This window comes from Astatotilapia calliptera, chromosome 12 (genome assembly GCF_964374335.1).
Source record: "Astatotilapia calliptera chromosome 12, fAstCal68.1, whole genome shotgun sequence".
NCBI lineage: Eukaryota > Metazoa > Chordata > Actinopteri > Cichliformes > Cichlidae > Astatotilapia > Astatotilapia calliptera.
Genome location: NC_137433.1, coordinates 31,042,812 through 31,058,558, shown reverse-complemented (window position 1 = coordinate 31,058,558; position 15,747 = coordinate 31,042,812). Strand labels below are relative to the sequence as shown.

General features: G+C 37.8%; 2 protein-coding genes across 3 annotated transcripts; one reads left to right on the top strand and one right to left on the bottom strand.

The window, feature by feature from the left end:
* Positions 1–313: 313 nt before the first annotated feature.
* LOC145432449 (4-hydroxybenzoate polyprenyltransferase, mitochondrial-like) lies at positions 314–4,781 on the top strand. Of its 2 annotated transcripts, none has more exons than XM_080309403.1 (7): positions 314–389; positions 1,037–1,175; positions 2,420–2,751; positions 3,503–3,669; positions 3,849–3,970; positions 4,343–4,531; positions 4,643–4,781. In XM_080309403.1, exons 1-6 carry the CDS (start codon positions 383–385, stop codon positions 4,365–4,367), a joined length of 792 nt encoding a protein of 263 aa, XP_080165529.1. In that variant the 5' UTR covers positions 314–382; the 3' UTR covers positions 4,368–4,531; positions 4,643–4,781. The 2 variants fall into 2 exon arrangements, with proteins under 2 accessions (XP_080165529.1, XP_080165528.1); XM_080309402.1 differs by having other exon boundaries at positions 1,037–1,184.
* Positions 4,782–6,165: 1,384 nt separating this feature from the next.
* On the bottom strand, positions 6,166–13,464 carry LOC113032967 (membrane-bound ghrelin O-acyltransferase mboat4). Its single transcript, XM_026186159.2, has 3 exons — positions 13,343–13,464; positions 8,396–8,620; positions 6,166–7,153 (listed from the first exon to the last, which is right to left on the bottom strand). The coding sequence occupies exons 1-3, from the start codon at positions 13,462–13,464 to the stop codon at positions 6,205–6,207; spliced, it is 1,296 nt and encodes a 431-aa protein (XP_026041944.2). The 3' UTR covers positions 6,166–6,204.
* Between the last annotated feature and the right edge of the window lie 2,283 nt (positions 13,465–15,747).

The window sequence follows — 15,747 nt, the reverse complement described above, 5'->3', positions numbered from 1 at the left end:
ACCTGAAAACTACCTCCGCTGTGTAAGTAATTAAAATATCAATTATAATGTTATTTACCAGCAGTTACACGAGATTCGATATAACGACAGGATATTTTGGTTTAATACGAACTAGGATTTCTTGATTGTATTTTTTTTAATTTTATCAATTTGATAAAAAAAAAATATGTGTTTGTTAATATTCACGAAAACGTATGGAGTTTTTTGTTGTTGTTTTTTTTACTTCCACGCTTAGTTCATTGTGAAATCTGGGGAAACAGTAACCGGAAGTACGTAGATTTCACACCTTAACGCCAAGCCCCCCTTTTAAAAGTCTTTTCTGTTTTTGTGATGGTGTTGTTTTCTGTTTCTATGGCTGGCGATATAGGTATTATAATGTCCAATGAAAGGTATTAACAAATCCTCCATACTGTAAGTGTTATATAGCACCGCATATTTAAATAAATGGGCGCTATTGTTATTAAAAACTTATAACAGAAATCCTTTTTTCAGGCTCGGTTTCTATCGCAGGCAGTTGGCCACGTGCTTGCAGTGACGATGCTTGCTGAGCTGCACAGGTCACAAAGAAAGCAAGAAAAGCTTTGTTTTACCAATATCACCTTGGTATCCCAGAGAAATTTTATACTGATGTTGCAGACTTTTGCAGAGGGTCTGGCTTTTACAACAAGATGAAAGCTAAAACATTCTAGGGAAAATTAAAGGATCTAGATTTGTGTCACATATCACATCTTCACAGCAGTTTTTGCTCAATATGTTTCAAATTCACTCTTTATATGTTCATGATGCGCAAATCCTTTCGAGGCAGATATCCTGCTTTAAGCAGGAGGCCGTTTGTGTAAAAAAGGAACGACCATCTCTCAAACGAGAAGGGGCTTAAGAGTTTATCTTTCACGATCTTATAATGCAGTGAATGCAGCCATTCCTCATCTCACAATGAATAGTACTCATACTAAAAAGTACAAAATGAAAGCATGTTTTTCATTATCAACTGCACCACTTAACCAGCCACACTGCTCTGTTTCTATTCTCATTGTAGTCTTTGGGGCGATCGTGGCTCAAGAGTTGGGAGTTCGCCTTGTAATCGGAAGGTTGCCGACATACATCGCCGCTTTACGTCAACTCCGAAGCCCTTTGGAACAGGGCCCTGTGCAGCACTGTTCAGCAAGAGCAGTGAGGTTTCAGTTGTAATGCTGCTTACACTTGTCACATGTTTTTTGCATATGCAATAATGTTGCATATTCCACAGCCCTACCCTGTCTTGACAAGTAAATTTAAGAATCTGTTTAGAACTTATTTATTTTATTTCTCACTTTGAATTTTTTTTTATTGAAACTAAGCTTCTGGCTGATTGGTGTTATTTTAGTCATTATGCAGCCGTATTGTTTGTAAAGTTGGTGAAGCCTGCAGTCGGCTGAAACTGAAGAAGTCACATAGATAAGTGATAAAATGTTTCTACTAAACGCTGGGTCCAGATGAACAGAAATAAATTTCTAGGATCCGATCAGTTACTACTCCATGGTTGTTTTGTATGTTAACAAGAACAAAATAAGTGAAGTAGACTTACAGGGCTTGTTCAAAGAGGTTTTCAAACATATGGTTTTAACTAAAAAAGCATGGGTGCTTTTTCCTTAATAAGTGCAAAAAAAGAAAGAAACAGGCAATTGTTAAGAACGCCTTAGGTGAAGCAGTGTTAGATAAACTAACAAAACACTGCTATTAAAAAAACTATTGGCATATAAAAGCTTCCATTAAGCTGAATATTATTTATATTATTGCATACATATGGTTGACAGAAAGTGACCTCTGTAGCTATTTCCCATTGAGGATTGCAAAAGAAACCACAAAAACGAATAAAACCAACTTACTGATTGTTTGTACATGTGCAGAGGAGGCAAAGTGGATATACTGGATAAAGAATGCTGAATATGGAGCTGCCATAATAAAAAATAAAAACTAGTTAGTGTGAGACCTGGTTTTTATTTAACCAGTAAGGAAATTGTGATGCACACTCCACACCAGTTGGAGGCGCTGGTCCTCCAACTTGTCTGTCAGTCTCAAAGAAGAGACGACCAATGACGACCCAGCAGGGAAGTATTGATGTGGTTGTCATCTGTCCAGTGTTTGGTCTTTTTAAAATCGGTATATTCTCTATTGTAACCTTCATTGTAAGCTTGCTTTGGCGTTATATCACACTAGAGTTAGCAAGTGTGTTGGTAGCATTCATTATATTTTCATTGATAGCTTAGCCTTGTTACTGTAACACCAGCTTGTCTCATGTAGGTGTGTGCAGTGTCTTACCTAAACAGCTAAAACAGTCAGGTTGTTTCAGCCAAAAGTTTCACACATCTCTGTTTCTGTTGTACCAAATGTATTTGTTTAACCTTCGTTTGCATGTGTCTTTCTGCTTCTGTGTGTGCAGGGGTGATCTTTATGAGTGCAGAGACACCATGTTCCCAGCCAAGCTAGCTTTGAGCACTCTGAAAAGGATCCACCATGGAGCTTGTTATCGATGTCTTTCTACCTGCTTCATCCAGAAGGAAGGGATACAGGCTGGAGATGGGCCCCCCTCAGACTCCCGTGTGTGGAAGAGAAAGCCTAAGAACCAATCTGCAGTCTGGTCATCAATAAGACTTCTTGAAACACAGCAAAACGGGAGAAGACGGTTCAGTTTATCAGCTGCTACTATAGTAAATTCAGCACCAGTACACGTCCAACCGTACCTCCGGCTGATGAGGCTGGACAAACCTATAGGTTTGTACTTATATGAACATCACATTGTTGGGTTGTCGTGTCTTCATTCGCTCACCCCAACCAGTCGCGACAGATAGCCGTCCCTCCCTGTTAAAAGGGAGTTTTTCCTTCCTACTGTGACAAAGCAAGCTCATGTGCTCAGGTTTAACTTCAGCAGGTCATTATGACCATGTCTACACATTCATTTTCTGCTATGCAATGATTTTTATCTGTGTCAGTTTAAAAGAAAAATATTGATATCTAGAATATTGCAGAATTTTGACTTTATTCCAAACATGCACTCTTTAAGCCCAGAACGATTTTTAGCAGCATTTTCACCATGTTAACAAAACAGAACAAAACAAGAAGCTATATAACATTAATACAGTCTTCAGAAAACAAATGGCTAAAATAAGCACGTCATCTTTGACCTTGTAGAGCTATTAACTGGCACTAACAGGGAAGCATCTTTGTAAGCATGTAGCCCTAACTCATGATGTAGATAATAATTGTTAAAATTGTTCTTTGAAAGAATCCTACCAAACTGTAAAACTCTTATGTAATTACTGTGTAAGACAATGAGTCTAAAATATCTTGCCCCTGCATTTTTTCAGTGTCACTGCACAGATGCATCTAAAACCAAACCACATTTAAAATGCCACCAGATTAATGTAGATATTGGCTGCACATTCATCTCTTTGTGGGCTTTGTTTCTGTTCTTATCTTACTTCCTTGTTTAATTCCCTTGAAATTCATTGCCTTTTAATCATAGGGACATGGCTGCTGTACCTCCCCTGTACATGGAGCATTGCTCTGGCTGCTAACCCTGGATGCTTCCCAGATCTGGGCATGCTCACACTGTTTGGTACAGGTGCTCTTCTCATGAGAGGGGCCGGCTGCACCATCAATGACATGTGGGACAAAGACTTCGACAAAAAAGTAAATGAGATTTTCTTACAGCTGACTCCAAACAAAGAACAGGACATGTTTTTGCAATAAAGTAAATAAAACCTCCATTTCTAAGCAGACGTTAGACTTACCTGTGTCACTGTCACTGCTCAAAGTGTTTCTTTATTTTTCAGCTCTGATAAATTGAAAGTGTTCGTGTTTTTGCACAGGTGTCCCACACAGCCTCTCGACCAATCGCATCAGGAGAGATTTCTCGAATGCAGGCGCTGGTCTTCCTGGGAGGGCAGCTCTCGCTTGCACTTGGGGTTCTTTTGTGTCTCAACTATTACAGGTACTCAGAATCAATTTTATGTATGAACGTTAATGACATTTTATTAGGAAAATATAAATAGAAGAATAGGAACAGGTATATAGGTTAGATTAAATCCTCCGAGTCATGAGAAAAAAAAATCAGTGCAACAGTTGAACTGGATCACAATATTACTACAGTGTGTTAATTTTCATAGTGTAACTAAAAGTAATTATTTATTCAGTTTAAACTGTGAGTACATGGTAGCTGTTCCTTTATATTTAAGAAATGCAGTTTAAGGATTGCAGTTTACTGATGTTTTTCTTTGAGGTGAACATGAGATTAATGTGTCCCGTGTTAAAGTAGGGACCTTGATTGACTATGACCTCGTGTTGTTTTGTCTTTCATAAATAGGATAAGGAGGATGACATCAAAGTAGGAGTCAAATCTACTGCACTGAGGTTCCAGGAGCAAACCAAACCCTGGCTGAGTGGCTTCGTTGTGGCCATGATGTCTGGACTGGTATTAGCTGGGGTCAATGCTGAACAGACTCTCCCTTACTATGCTGTACTCACCGGTGTAGCAATGCACCTGACAAACCAGGTGAGGATCATGGTCAACTTTAATACAACATTTAAATGAGAAACATGCACAGATTCATGTGTTTTAAGATTAGGTTTTCCATTGAAGTATATTTATTTTCTTCTCTCGTAGATTTACACATTAGACATCAACAAACCAGAAGACTGCTGGAAAAAGTTTGTTTCAAACAGAAACCTTGGACTGTTGTTGTTTTTAGGTATTGTTGTCGGGAATTTGTGGAAAGAATAAAGACAGACTCTGAAGAAATGAACAAGCCTTCATATAATTAGAGACGATGTTTTATTACATTTGTGTGTTTTGTTTTTTATGAGAAGCACTCTTTTAACAACTTACCGGTATGTATTTTCAAAAATGCCAGCAAATCTAAATTGAAATTGCTGCAATAACTTTGACCACCAGGGAGCAGTATGATTCCTCCTACCTGATGAATGTACTGTACGCCAGTGGCCTCATTACTTTGTTTTGGTCCATAAAACACATAAATATCTGGGTCTTTGCGTGACATCCTTCATAAGTCACTGGTTGACATTGGTGCTCTTTGTTTTTATTCTGGCCAGGCAGCATTTACCCACTTTACCTGTGCTTATGTGTCAGAAACCACTTCCAGTTATTAATTATAGGACTTTGGTGAGAGTCGGCATGTAGATCTGCAGACTTTACTGGTTTTTATAGTGCTTTTGCAACATGAGACTGCTCTCACCCATGATGTTTCAGTACTCTAAAACTTTTAAACAAATTTGAAAGAGAATTCATTTACGTCCAGTGAAAAACTAAGTACATCTTCCAATATAGAAGGTATGTTTAGTTGCAATAACTTAATCATTTTCTCTATGAGTTTATCAGTTCCTTACATTGTTGTAGAGGAATTTCGGCCCACTCTTCTTTAGTGTTGCTTCAGCTTGATATTTGCAGGCATTTGTTTATGCAAAAGTTTCTTAAGGTCCCACCACAGCAATTCAATCAGGTTGAGGACTGGACTTTAACCAGTCAATTGCAACACTTTGATGTGTTTCTTTTTTTAGCCATTCTGTTGTAGATTTGCAGGTGTGCTTGGGATCATTGTCCTGTTGTACAACCCACTTTTGGCAAAACTTTAGCTGTCACACAGATGGCCTCACATTTGACTCTAAAGTACTTCAGTATACAGAAGAGTTGAAGGTCGACTCAGTGAATATAAGGTGTCCAGGTCCTCGGCATCCTGTGTTTTGGTTTTTGCCAAACGTAGTTCTGTGCATTATGGCCATGTTGGTTTTTTTTTTTTTGTTTTTTTTCTTGTGTGTCATTCAGTTGAAACTTGGCAAACCTAAACTGCTGCTTTCTTTTTAGAAAGAGATTTTTCTTCTGGCAAACAAGCCACAACTGTTCAGTCAAAATTGTACTGCCATGAGAGTCTGAGATGTAGCCCATATTACATCTGAATGCTCCGACCCAGAAACCGCTGAAACAACCGCTTTCATAGAGGTGATCACATTTGCTTTTGCTTTTGTTTTTTGATTAACAGCATGTGGCTGCTACTTACCCTCTTAATTCATATAGAAGAGGTAGGGGTGTAATTAGAGTTTTATAATTGCATCTGAAACGTAGAAAGTGTTATAATCTAAGCCCAGTTATATGTTATGTTCCTGAAGCCAAAGTCAACGTTCTTTTTGCTTTAATAATATATCTTTGTTTGACTACTGTTCTAGTGAATTGAGGTTTAAAACGATAAAGTGCAGGATTATATTAACAAGTGGAAAAAGACCTATGTATGTTTTGGATAAAAGTCTCAAACCAGACGAATTTCTAAATTCTACCGCTATAACAATGCAGGTAACAATCATTTGAGTGTTTATCCAGTTTACAAAAGTGTAGATTTTTCTCTGTGTCGGTGTAATATTTGGGAGAAGGTTCCTGTGAATATGATGGTCTGCTTTCACTGTTGCTGCCCAGGTGAAAAACCCCACAAAGTGTCCTAAATGTAAACCGTGCCACCACAGTGAAAAACCAAAGCACATGAGCAGTGGGAAGTGTTTGTGCCTTGCATAAACTAGTCTACGCAGCCATGAAGCTGTTGTGGCGTTCCAGCGACGAGCAAACTGTGACATGCATATCGATGCCTCAGTGGTCCAGAAGTCCCCATCGGATAGTCCGCTCCATTTGGAGAAATAGTCCCCAGATGAATCTTCCCAAAAGCCAAACCCTGCTGCGTTATTGAGGCATTCGCTGATCTTCCAGTGAGAGTAATACTGTATTCTTAAAACCAGTCCAAGACACCAGGTCGACAGGATGCCATAGAGGATGCCAGGGTTGAAATCATGGATAAGATGTTTCAGAAAAAAGACGAGATAAAATCTAACCCACTCTAGCATTAACACTTGCATCAGCTTTAGGAAAACTACACCAGGAGGACTGGGTGGCGAGGTGAGGTTGATCCCCTCCATTAGAGTAATGAATTGTCCATAGGAACCCAAAGGACCACCAAGCAGTGTGGTAAAATTGAGGATGTAGCTGATTAGAGGGAGAAGCGTGACACAAGTCTGCCTTTTGGATGGTGTCAGTACGACTCGTTTCTCCTGAAGGTCCAAAGACACAGAGGTGATTCTCTGGGTGAGCAGCATCAAAGTGGACACTGCCAAGAACAGTCTGAAAGTGAAAGAGATATTGCTGTGATTAAATAGGATATCTGTATACATATAATGTTTTTACTTTAGATGTAAAAACATTATGTCTAACTTAGGCTAAGAGTTCATCTATAATGGTGAAGAAATGGCCTCTGACATTCATATCAGAGTCTTTTTAGTACATTAGCTGTTCTAGAGCTGTGATCACACAAAGTTGATTCTTGGAAACGGCATCTGAAAGGTTAGGCAACAACATAACAATTCTTGGAAACGAAACAAAGTCAACAGGCTGCTAAAACCACGTGATGTGGTTGAATGCTTCAAGCAACAGATTGTTTTATTGAAAAACACATGGTCGCTTTGAGTTTGACATATTTCACAAAAGTGTGATTAGGAACATTTTTGCCACTGTGTTTACAACCCTGTACGCGTTTGAAAACTGAAGGGACTGTGCTGTGTTCTAATCCTATCAAAGATCAGAACATAGCTTATATAACTGAGCAAGATAAATTGCTCAGGAGTTTCACCTCATCTCCCAACCGTTGTGGCAGACATCTGTCCCTCCCTGGAGGCTTCTTCCTGTTAAAAGGGAGGGTTACCTTCCCACCATCACCAAGTGCTTTGCCCATAGGGTATCATCTGATTGTTGTGGTTTTCTCTCTAATACTGTAGGGTCATTGCCTTACAACTTAAAGACCTCACTTTTGTGATTTGGTACTAAATTCAAATGACGATTTTATGTTCTACATTGTTATATTTCTAATTTCATGATGCAAATGTGTTCTTTCTTATGTAAATATGATCTTTCTTAAAAAAGCCGTTGTCTCTGTTGTTCTAAACCTAGTAGATACTATTAAGCATTAGTGATACCTTTGAAGGTAATCGATGCCTGGATACCATCACGGATACTTGATTTTGAAATATGTGCTAAGCATGAACTGCACCTTCTTAAAGTATCCAAAAATGTACTGCTCTGGTCACAGGTCCTCATTCTTTTTAAAGGTGCCAACTTTCTGTAACTTGTTATAGAAGAGAGAGGGGTTTTAAATATTTTTTTAAAATAAATACCATAGAGATACCATACAAATCACTGCATGCTGCATTATTTATATTTTATACAACATCCTAACTCTGAACAGGCTTGATTCATACATCTGTACACCCTAGAGAATATTCACTTACGAAAGGTTCGGAGGATATAGCATGAAAACTGTCCCATATGTTTATGTAATTTGTAATGGCAGAGTGAAATCAAGATTAATACCTGATGCTGACTCGTTCGTGCAGGTAGTATTCCCTGTACTGTATAAGTAGGTGCCAGAAGGTTTGCCACAACATCTGCATAACAAATGCCCAGGTGTGGATACAGCTGTGATCCACACAGCACACGAGTAGAACAAAGGCAAGTGTGGAGGTGAACAGGAGGGTGCTGTAGATGCCCATCGTGAAGACTGCCAGGACACTACCTCCAGCAGAAACAAACAGGTACCTATAGAGGGGAAATCATGCTGAAGGTTCTCAGTCATCCAGGTCATTGTAGTCTAAGGAGCTTTAAGTTGTTTGAATACGTTTTACCTCTCATCTGAGAAACTTATTCATTTTTAGAGTCAAATGGTGGAGCTTCCCAGATTTAAACCCTAATCTGCCTAATCACATGAAGCCAAGATGTGAAAACGGGTGTGGGTCACAATCAGCCAAAGTTTTTGACCTCAGGAAAGGGTGGGGCTACATTTTACAATGAGCTCACCTGAAACTTTGGCTGATTGTGCAAAGGATCATAAGGGGTCCATTGTCCCTCTTGGGGGGGACACTCCCACAGGGCTTAAATATGGTACTCCACCATTTGAACCGAGAACTGAAGAAGCTTCTCGGATGAAACATCCTCAAGCAACTTAAAGAAGTTCAGACACTTTTCTTTACAAGTTCCTTAGACCATCCTGAATACTAAAACTACAATGATTGGCCAGTTAATCAGTGTTTTTTTTGTTTTTTTTTGTTTAGTAAATACCAAATAATTTATTTCAGGTGGCAGCTTCTCTAGTTTGATGATACAGTTTTTCTTTTGACATGCAATGTATCACTATAAGCTAAATTTCTTTCAGCTGATGATGTCAAAAATTTAATGTCCTTTTGTAACATTTTCTCACCTTAAACCAAAAACATAACAAATAAAATGGCTAAAGAGTAAGATTTGTGTGTATGAGTGTATATATCTATATATCTATATATATATAGATAGATACACACACACACACACACACACACACACACACACACACACACACACACACACACACACACACACACACACACACACACACACACACACACACACACACACACACACAGATTCATATAGTTAAAAAAACACCAAATGATATGTTTACTCAAATATGTGATCCATTTGATAGTATTTACAATCCAGATGTTACAGTGTTTGTATATGTAAACCCGGATAAGTTCAATACACTTAAATCATTTGAGGAAACCGATTCCCTTCAAATGATTTGAGTAATCAACCCAAAACAAAAAATTAACTGATTTAGTCAAGTAAACTTAAAAGTAAAATTATCACAATTTACTATATTGAGTCATCGCTACCTAAAGTGTTTAAGTATTCAATATTTCAAAAATAATTTGTTTAAGTACAGTTAACTTAATATTAATAGAAAAAACTAAATTGTTTAAGTGGTGCTAATATTACAAAACTCACTTTTTTGCGTAGTGTTTAATTAAAAGCGTCTTTTAATTAAATGTATTATTATTACTAAAACTTAATATGTCAAGGCAAACACACTCAAAACCAAAGACCACTAAAGTGTTTTTTGTTTTTGTTTTCTACTTTATTTATAACAAAACAAGACTTTTGTTTTCCTTTGAACAGTATTCCAATTTTTACACATGGCGCTTCTTAGAAGACATTTCTTTCAGAAACAAACACAATATTTCAGTTGTTCCTAGCCACGTTTTGACAAGAATTTATTTGTGGTCTCTGAGGTAGTTTTTTTTGAACAGTAAGTTTTTTGTTTGCACAATTGGACTTCCAATAAAACATTTTCTTTAAAACAATCCTTTTAAACAGATAAAACTGTGTATCACAAGTAAAGAACTTTGGTGCGACACTCTGGGTAACAAGTTGTAACAGTAAAACTTGTTTTCACAAATATTTTGACTTAGAAAAATAAAAACTATGGAATAAGGAATGGCCCCAGCGAGACAATGAAATTAAAGGAATAATTCACTGATTTTACATAATAAGATATGTTCTTACCTTAGCTTTGACGAGTTGATGTGTACCAGTCTTGTCTTTGTGCGTGCCCTCAGTCATGCAAATGGAGCAAAGCCTCTCCCATATATTCCAAATACCTCCACTTTTTGCTCCTTTTCGAAGCTACCGAGCTCCCCCATGTTTTCCCTATTTATGTAAAATTACATGAAAAGTGACACTCTCCAAGTTTAGTTTAACTAAATTTAACGTGTGGATTTTCTAAGCCGATAAGAAGGGGTACTATATTACAAGGTGTAATAACACTGTAGGAGCACTTCTTCATCCCCCCAGTAACTCAGTCTATGCTCCAGAGTGCACTAGGGTTACTGCGCGCTTGTAACATAGTGCCCCTTTTTATCGGCTTAAAAAATCTATACATTAAATTTAGTGAATCTAAACTTAGATAGTGTAACCTTTCATGTAATTTTACATAAATAGGGAAAACGTGGAGGAGCTCGGTAGCTTCTAAAAGGAGCAAAAAGTGGAGGTAGTTGGAATATATGGGAGAGCCTTTCTCTCGCACAAAGACAAGACAGGTATGCATCAACTCTTCAAAGCTAAGGTAAGAACATATCTCAGTATGTAAAATCAGTGAACTACTCCTTTAAGCCCTGGTTTTGCCATCCACTAAAAACAAAAGAAGACAATTACAAACACAATAATGACTTCCTGAACTTGAGAAAAAGCTGCTCAATGAAGAGTGAACATTCAATGTATCTATGCACACATTGAAAGCTCATTTTTTAGCCTTTGGAGTTTTGGAGGAGTATCGTTTCATCCCAGATTCAGCATAATCTGCTGGATAAACAGGAATGTATTCTTCATGCACTTTGGGTACTCCAAGTGGAGTGCATAAGTCAGTCCAAACAGGAGACACATTGCCAAAGGAAGACTGCAGATGGAATCCATTACCACATTGCCCTCTAGAAGGATCCCCAGCTGGCAGGGGTTCAGTTCTTGCTCTGGACTTCCGTTTTCACCATTGAAGATGATTCCTATTGGGATTTCAAGGTCACCATCAGCAGCATTCTACAGAGGGGGGGGGAACTGTGAGTTAACCTGTTGGTGGAGAGTAACACAAGTATAAAAGGTCAAAGTATTGTATTTCTATAAATGTTGTTTATTATTTAAGTACAAGTTAATTGTTCAAATAAAATAAAATAAAAACAGGAAAATGTGGGGAATCTGTAAGGCTTATTGTCATCATACAACTGTATAATGAAGTTTGTCCTCTGCATTTGACCCATTCTTCAATGTTGATAAGGCAGCAACCCGTAAAGAGAATGGCGCTGCAGCGGCGCACATGTTAATAAAGTAAACTTTACGAGAGGCCGTACAGGTGCAGAGGAGCGGTGTTCAGCCCCTCGAGCCTCAGCGAGGGGCTGAGTGTCAGAGCTCGGCTGTGCAGAGAATAATGACAGGTTTATTTGTCCGTGTGAACGGCTGGAGGTGCCCGGCCGTGCTCTGGTCCTCCTCCTCTGACCGGGGCCGGAGTCCGGACCCGGGCTAACCCTGAACACGGTTTGGATGTGCTCACATCACACAATGGAACCGCGCGGTTTGGATGGACGAGGAAGATGCTAGAACCATTACGCATGAGCAGGGGTTAAGGCTGTGAGGGTTACAGCCTTAAAACATTTATAATAAATACTTTTCACTACTTTGCGGATTTCACTTATTGCGGGTTGTTTTTGGGACGTAACCCCCGCGGTAAACGAGGGTTCACTGTAGATTGAATTAGCGTGCACATTTGCGTAATGTAACATGCAACTATTTTTGCTTAAAGTTGAAATAAAAAGATTTAACTCACCAGTGTGCGTGGAGGTTTGAGGAAAAGTACTCCCTATCGACTGTAGACTGAAACAAACATGTCCAATCTCAGGCAAAACCACCAAAAACGACTTGTCTTAATTTTTCCTGACAAACAAGTCCAGACGTCTCTTCGGTTCCAGTGCCAGGTGTTGTGCCAAAAAGTGATTGTCTGCCAAAAACTGATTTCCGGTATTTGCCAAAAAGCGATTGCTCATATTTAAAGTGCTATAAGTAACTTGTTGGGCTATAATATGTTAAACATATGTCAAATGCATCCCTTATGGATGACATAAAGTCATCTTGAGCCACAAACAACATTCGTGTAGCAAGATACAAGCCGCAATCAGTTTTTGGCAGCGACTTTTATATAACCTTTATTTATGCAGTAAAAAAAAATCTCATTAACATTAAAAATGTATTTTGTAAGAGTAAGTTGGCCAAGAGCACAGCAGAAATGGCAGCAAATATTACAATAGTTCTGTAAAAATATTTTAAGTGGGGATAAAGGACCGGATTGGTTATAATGTAAGTACAAGTTGTAAAGATACTTAAAAAACAGATAATTTTTTAATTCTTTATGTAACCCCTTTGTATCCCCTGTTCACCGAAGTCTATTTACGAACATACGTAAAGATATTACACATAAAAAATACACAGAAACACTGGAAATCAGTTTTTGGCAGACAATCACTTTTTGGCACAACACCGGGAAAAATATGGGAGGGGCAACAAAAACTTAAAAATAGTGAAAGTGCTTTCAACTAAACATGATCAGTAAACATCAAATTTACTTTTATTATTTGAGTGTTGAGTTTAAAACTTATTCTCTTATAAAAAATTGAACTTAAACTATTTATTAGAATAAACTTAAAATAGAAAGGACCATGTTAAATGTATTCATTTTAGTGCATCACATGCAAAACAATATAGGTTAAGTGCAAAAAGCTTCCACCAATGAGTTCTGTCTGACACAGTTATATGATTTTAGTTTTACAAAGAAAATTAATTACCATCAGTGATTATAGCTAAACCATTTGAATGCAAATAACTTTTGGGATTACAGTGTAGTACAGATCATTGTATGATGCAATCAATCAGTGGACTCATAGGCCATAATTATACTGTACATACCTGTATGTCAAGGATAGATGCCCCCGTTTTGCAAGAAAATAAAATAAGAAAGCAAATGGAAGTGAAAGACATTGATACATTAAAAAACGATGTTGCTCCCACGACCAGCCGATCGAGCCCATGTCTGCATTTCAGGCTGAATACCACAGTTGAACTCAGGCAAGCACAGTAGAGATTTGATGCTGCTGCTATCAAACGTAGGTAAAATATTTGTTTTATCTGTGGTTCCTATTGCAGTTTTATAGTGGTCATTTCTTTTGTCTGGCCTTATCAGTGCTGATTGTCTGTACAAACAGTACTGACATTTGTATGGTTTTGTAACTGTTTGTCTGAGAAAGCTTGTCCTTACATATTTCTGCAACTGTAGCAACCAAAAGAAAAAAGAAATGTCTTTTTATTTTGCAAATTAAACACTGACTGTTCATCCTTACTTTGTTTGGATAAGGTTTCTACTCTACCTTGACCTTCAGCAGTTTCTATAGGCTTGAATCAAATATACTTTTTATATAAACTCATATACTCCTGTATATGAAAGATAAAAATGAGGTGTGGTGGTGTATTTGTGTGACGGTGTAGAAAACACGAATGAGTTTAAACAAAGCAGGAGGCTAAAAGGTTAAAGATAAAATGAGGGGTCAAACACAGTCACGTGGGCGTGTGACATTTGTACCCCAGCAGTCAACAGCAAACTTTTGGAATTTACTCTAAAATAAACATCCAGCGAAGAAGAAACTCTGAAGGTCAAGAGATTTGTCATTATGAGATTTCCTCAATTGACAATAGATTGACAATATTATTTTTTTATTAGTTTCTAATCATTTCTAAGCTGAGCTTCGGTTGTAACCAAAGAAAATGTGACTTTTAATACTTTTTTAATGTTTCTGTGGCTTCAGGGTTATTGTTGTTACAGTCAGAACCAGTTTGTTTCAGAAAAATAAGAATATATTATATAAAATATAAAACATATATGGAGTGCTGTAGAGATGTGGAAATTTCTATGGGGTAAATGAGTGAGAATGGATTCAGTCATAGAGGAGTAAAAGTACACCACTTCTGACGTATGCAGGTTGAATTTCTCCAGTAGCTACAGGACATGGATCCTCCGATGTGTGGGGTTTTTTTTGTTGCCTTTTTTTTTGGACAGACATTTAGCTTCCACTTTAAGTCGTGGGAGAAAGACTCGTCAATGTCCACTGGGCAGGCAGGATGATGGGGCAGGGTTCCTCCTGAAGTCCAAAATCATCTCCACTGTTTTGACAGCAGCATCCAGGCTGTTGCCTCCCCACCGTGTTGCCAAATTGGCAATTTCAGCCCAAAGGATAAACATCTGAGATGAGCTCAATGAGAATTCGTATTAAAGTTTGACATTGGTGACTGAACACATTTTTCCTACCAACTGATCCTCTTGAAGAACTCGCTCCTAATTCAACAGTCGGAATCTGCATCATTCAAGATCTTGTATTTGTCACGTGCATACTAGTACACAAGTATAACACTCAGTGAAATGTGTCCTGATACGCTCCTCGACTGTGAAAAAATAGAGAGAAAAAACATTATATACAGTAAGTAAGTAAATATATACAAAGAGGCCATTGTGTGCAGTAAGTGAGTGAATTATATACATTAAGTACATTAAATAAAATAAAACAATCTGTTCAAAATTTGGGAATGTACATTGTGTAAGTGGGGTCAAAACTAATCTGGGATTCCCTTAACTATCATAACTTCCATAGTATATTAGCAGTTCCATTTAATATCATTTAACTTTACTGTTGATTGTTTTTGCAACAGAGAGAGAGAGAGAAAAAATTACAAAGACCAGTCAGGAAAAGAAAAGAGTAGAAAATTATGCCATGAATGTAATGTTACACCAAAGAGCACATCCTTCTCCTGTGAGCATCATTTTAAGTATATGAACAGATTCCTTTTTGCTTCAGGTATCAGAGAGACAGATCTGTGACCTGTAATGTCATCTCAGTGAGTCTATCTGATGATAAAGACAAAACAAACAAAAAAACAATTAGTCCCATGAGTAAGACCCACACTATGCAAATATTGCTTCAGTGACACTATTGTTGAGTGTTTGTCCTCACAAGCATCAGAGAGAGGAGACCAGAAAGCATTTTCACTCGTGAGGTTTGGTGTTTGGTTTCTAAGGGGTTGCATTATTAACAGGATGATGCATCATTAAAGAGCTCCCGCAGTAAGCATTTCAATGATTATGAGGCTCACTATTACACAACACAGGTCATGTGGATCACAATGACTTAGATATAATAAATATAGCATTGGTTTGTTACTATTGGTGTTTTTTTTGAATCATTGGCTCTGTAGTGGTATTTCATATGGTACAAATGTCTCAAATGTTCAAGGTGAGGTGACCTTTAGACATCTAGAAATTTTTT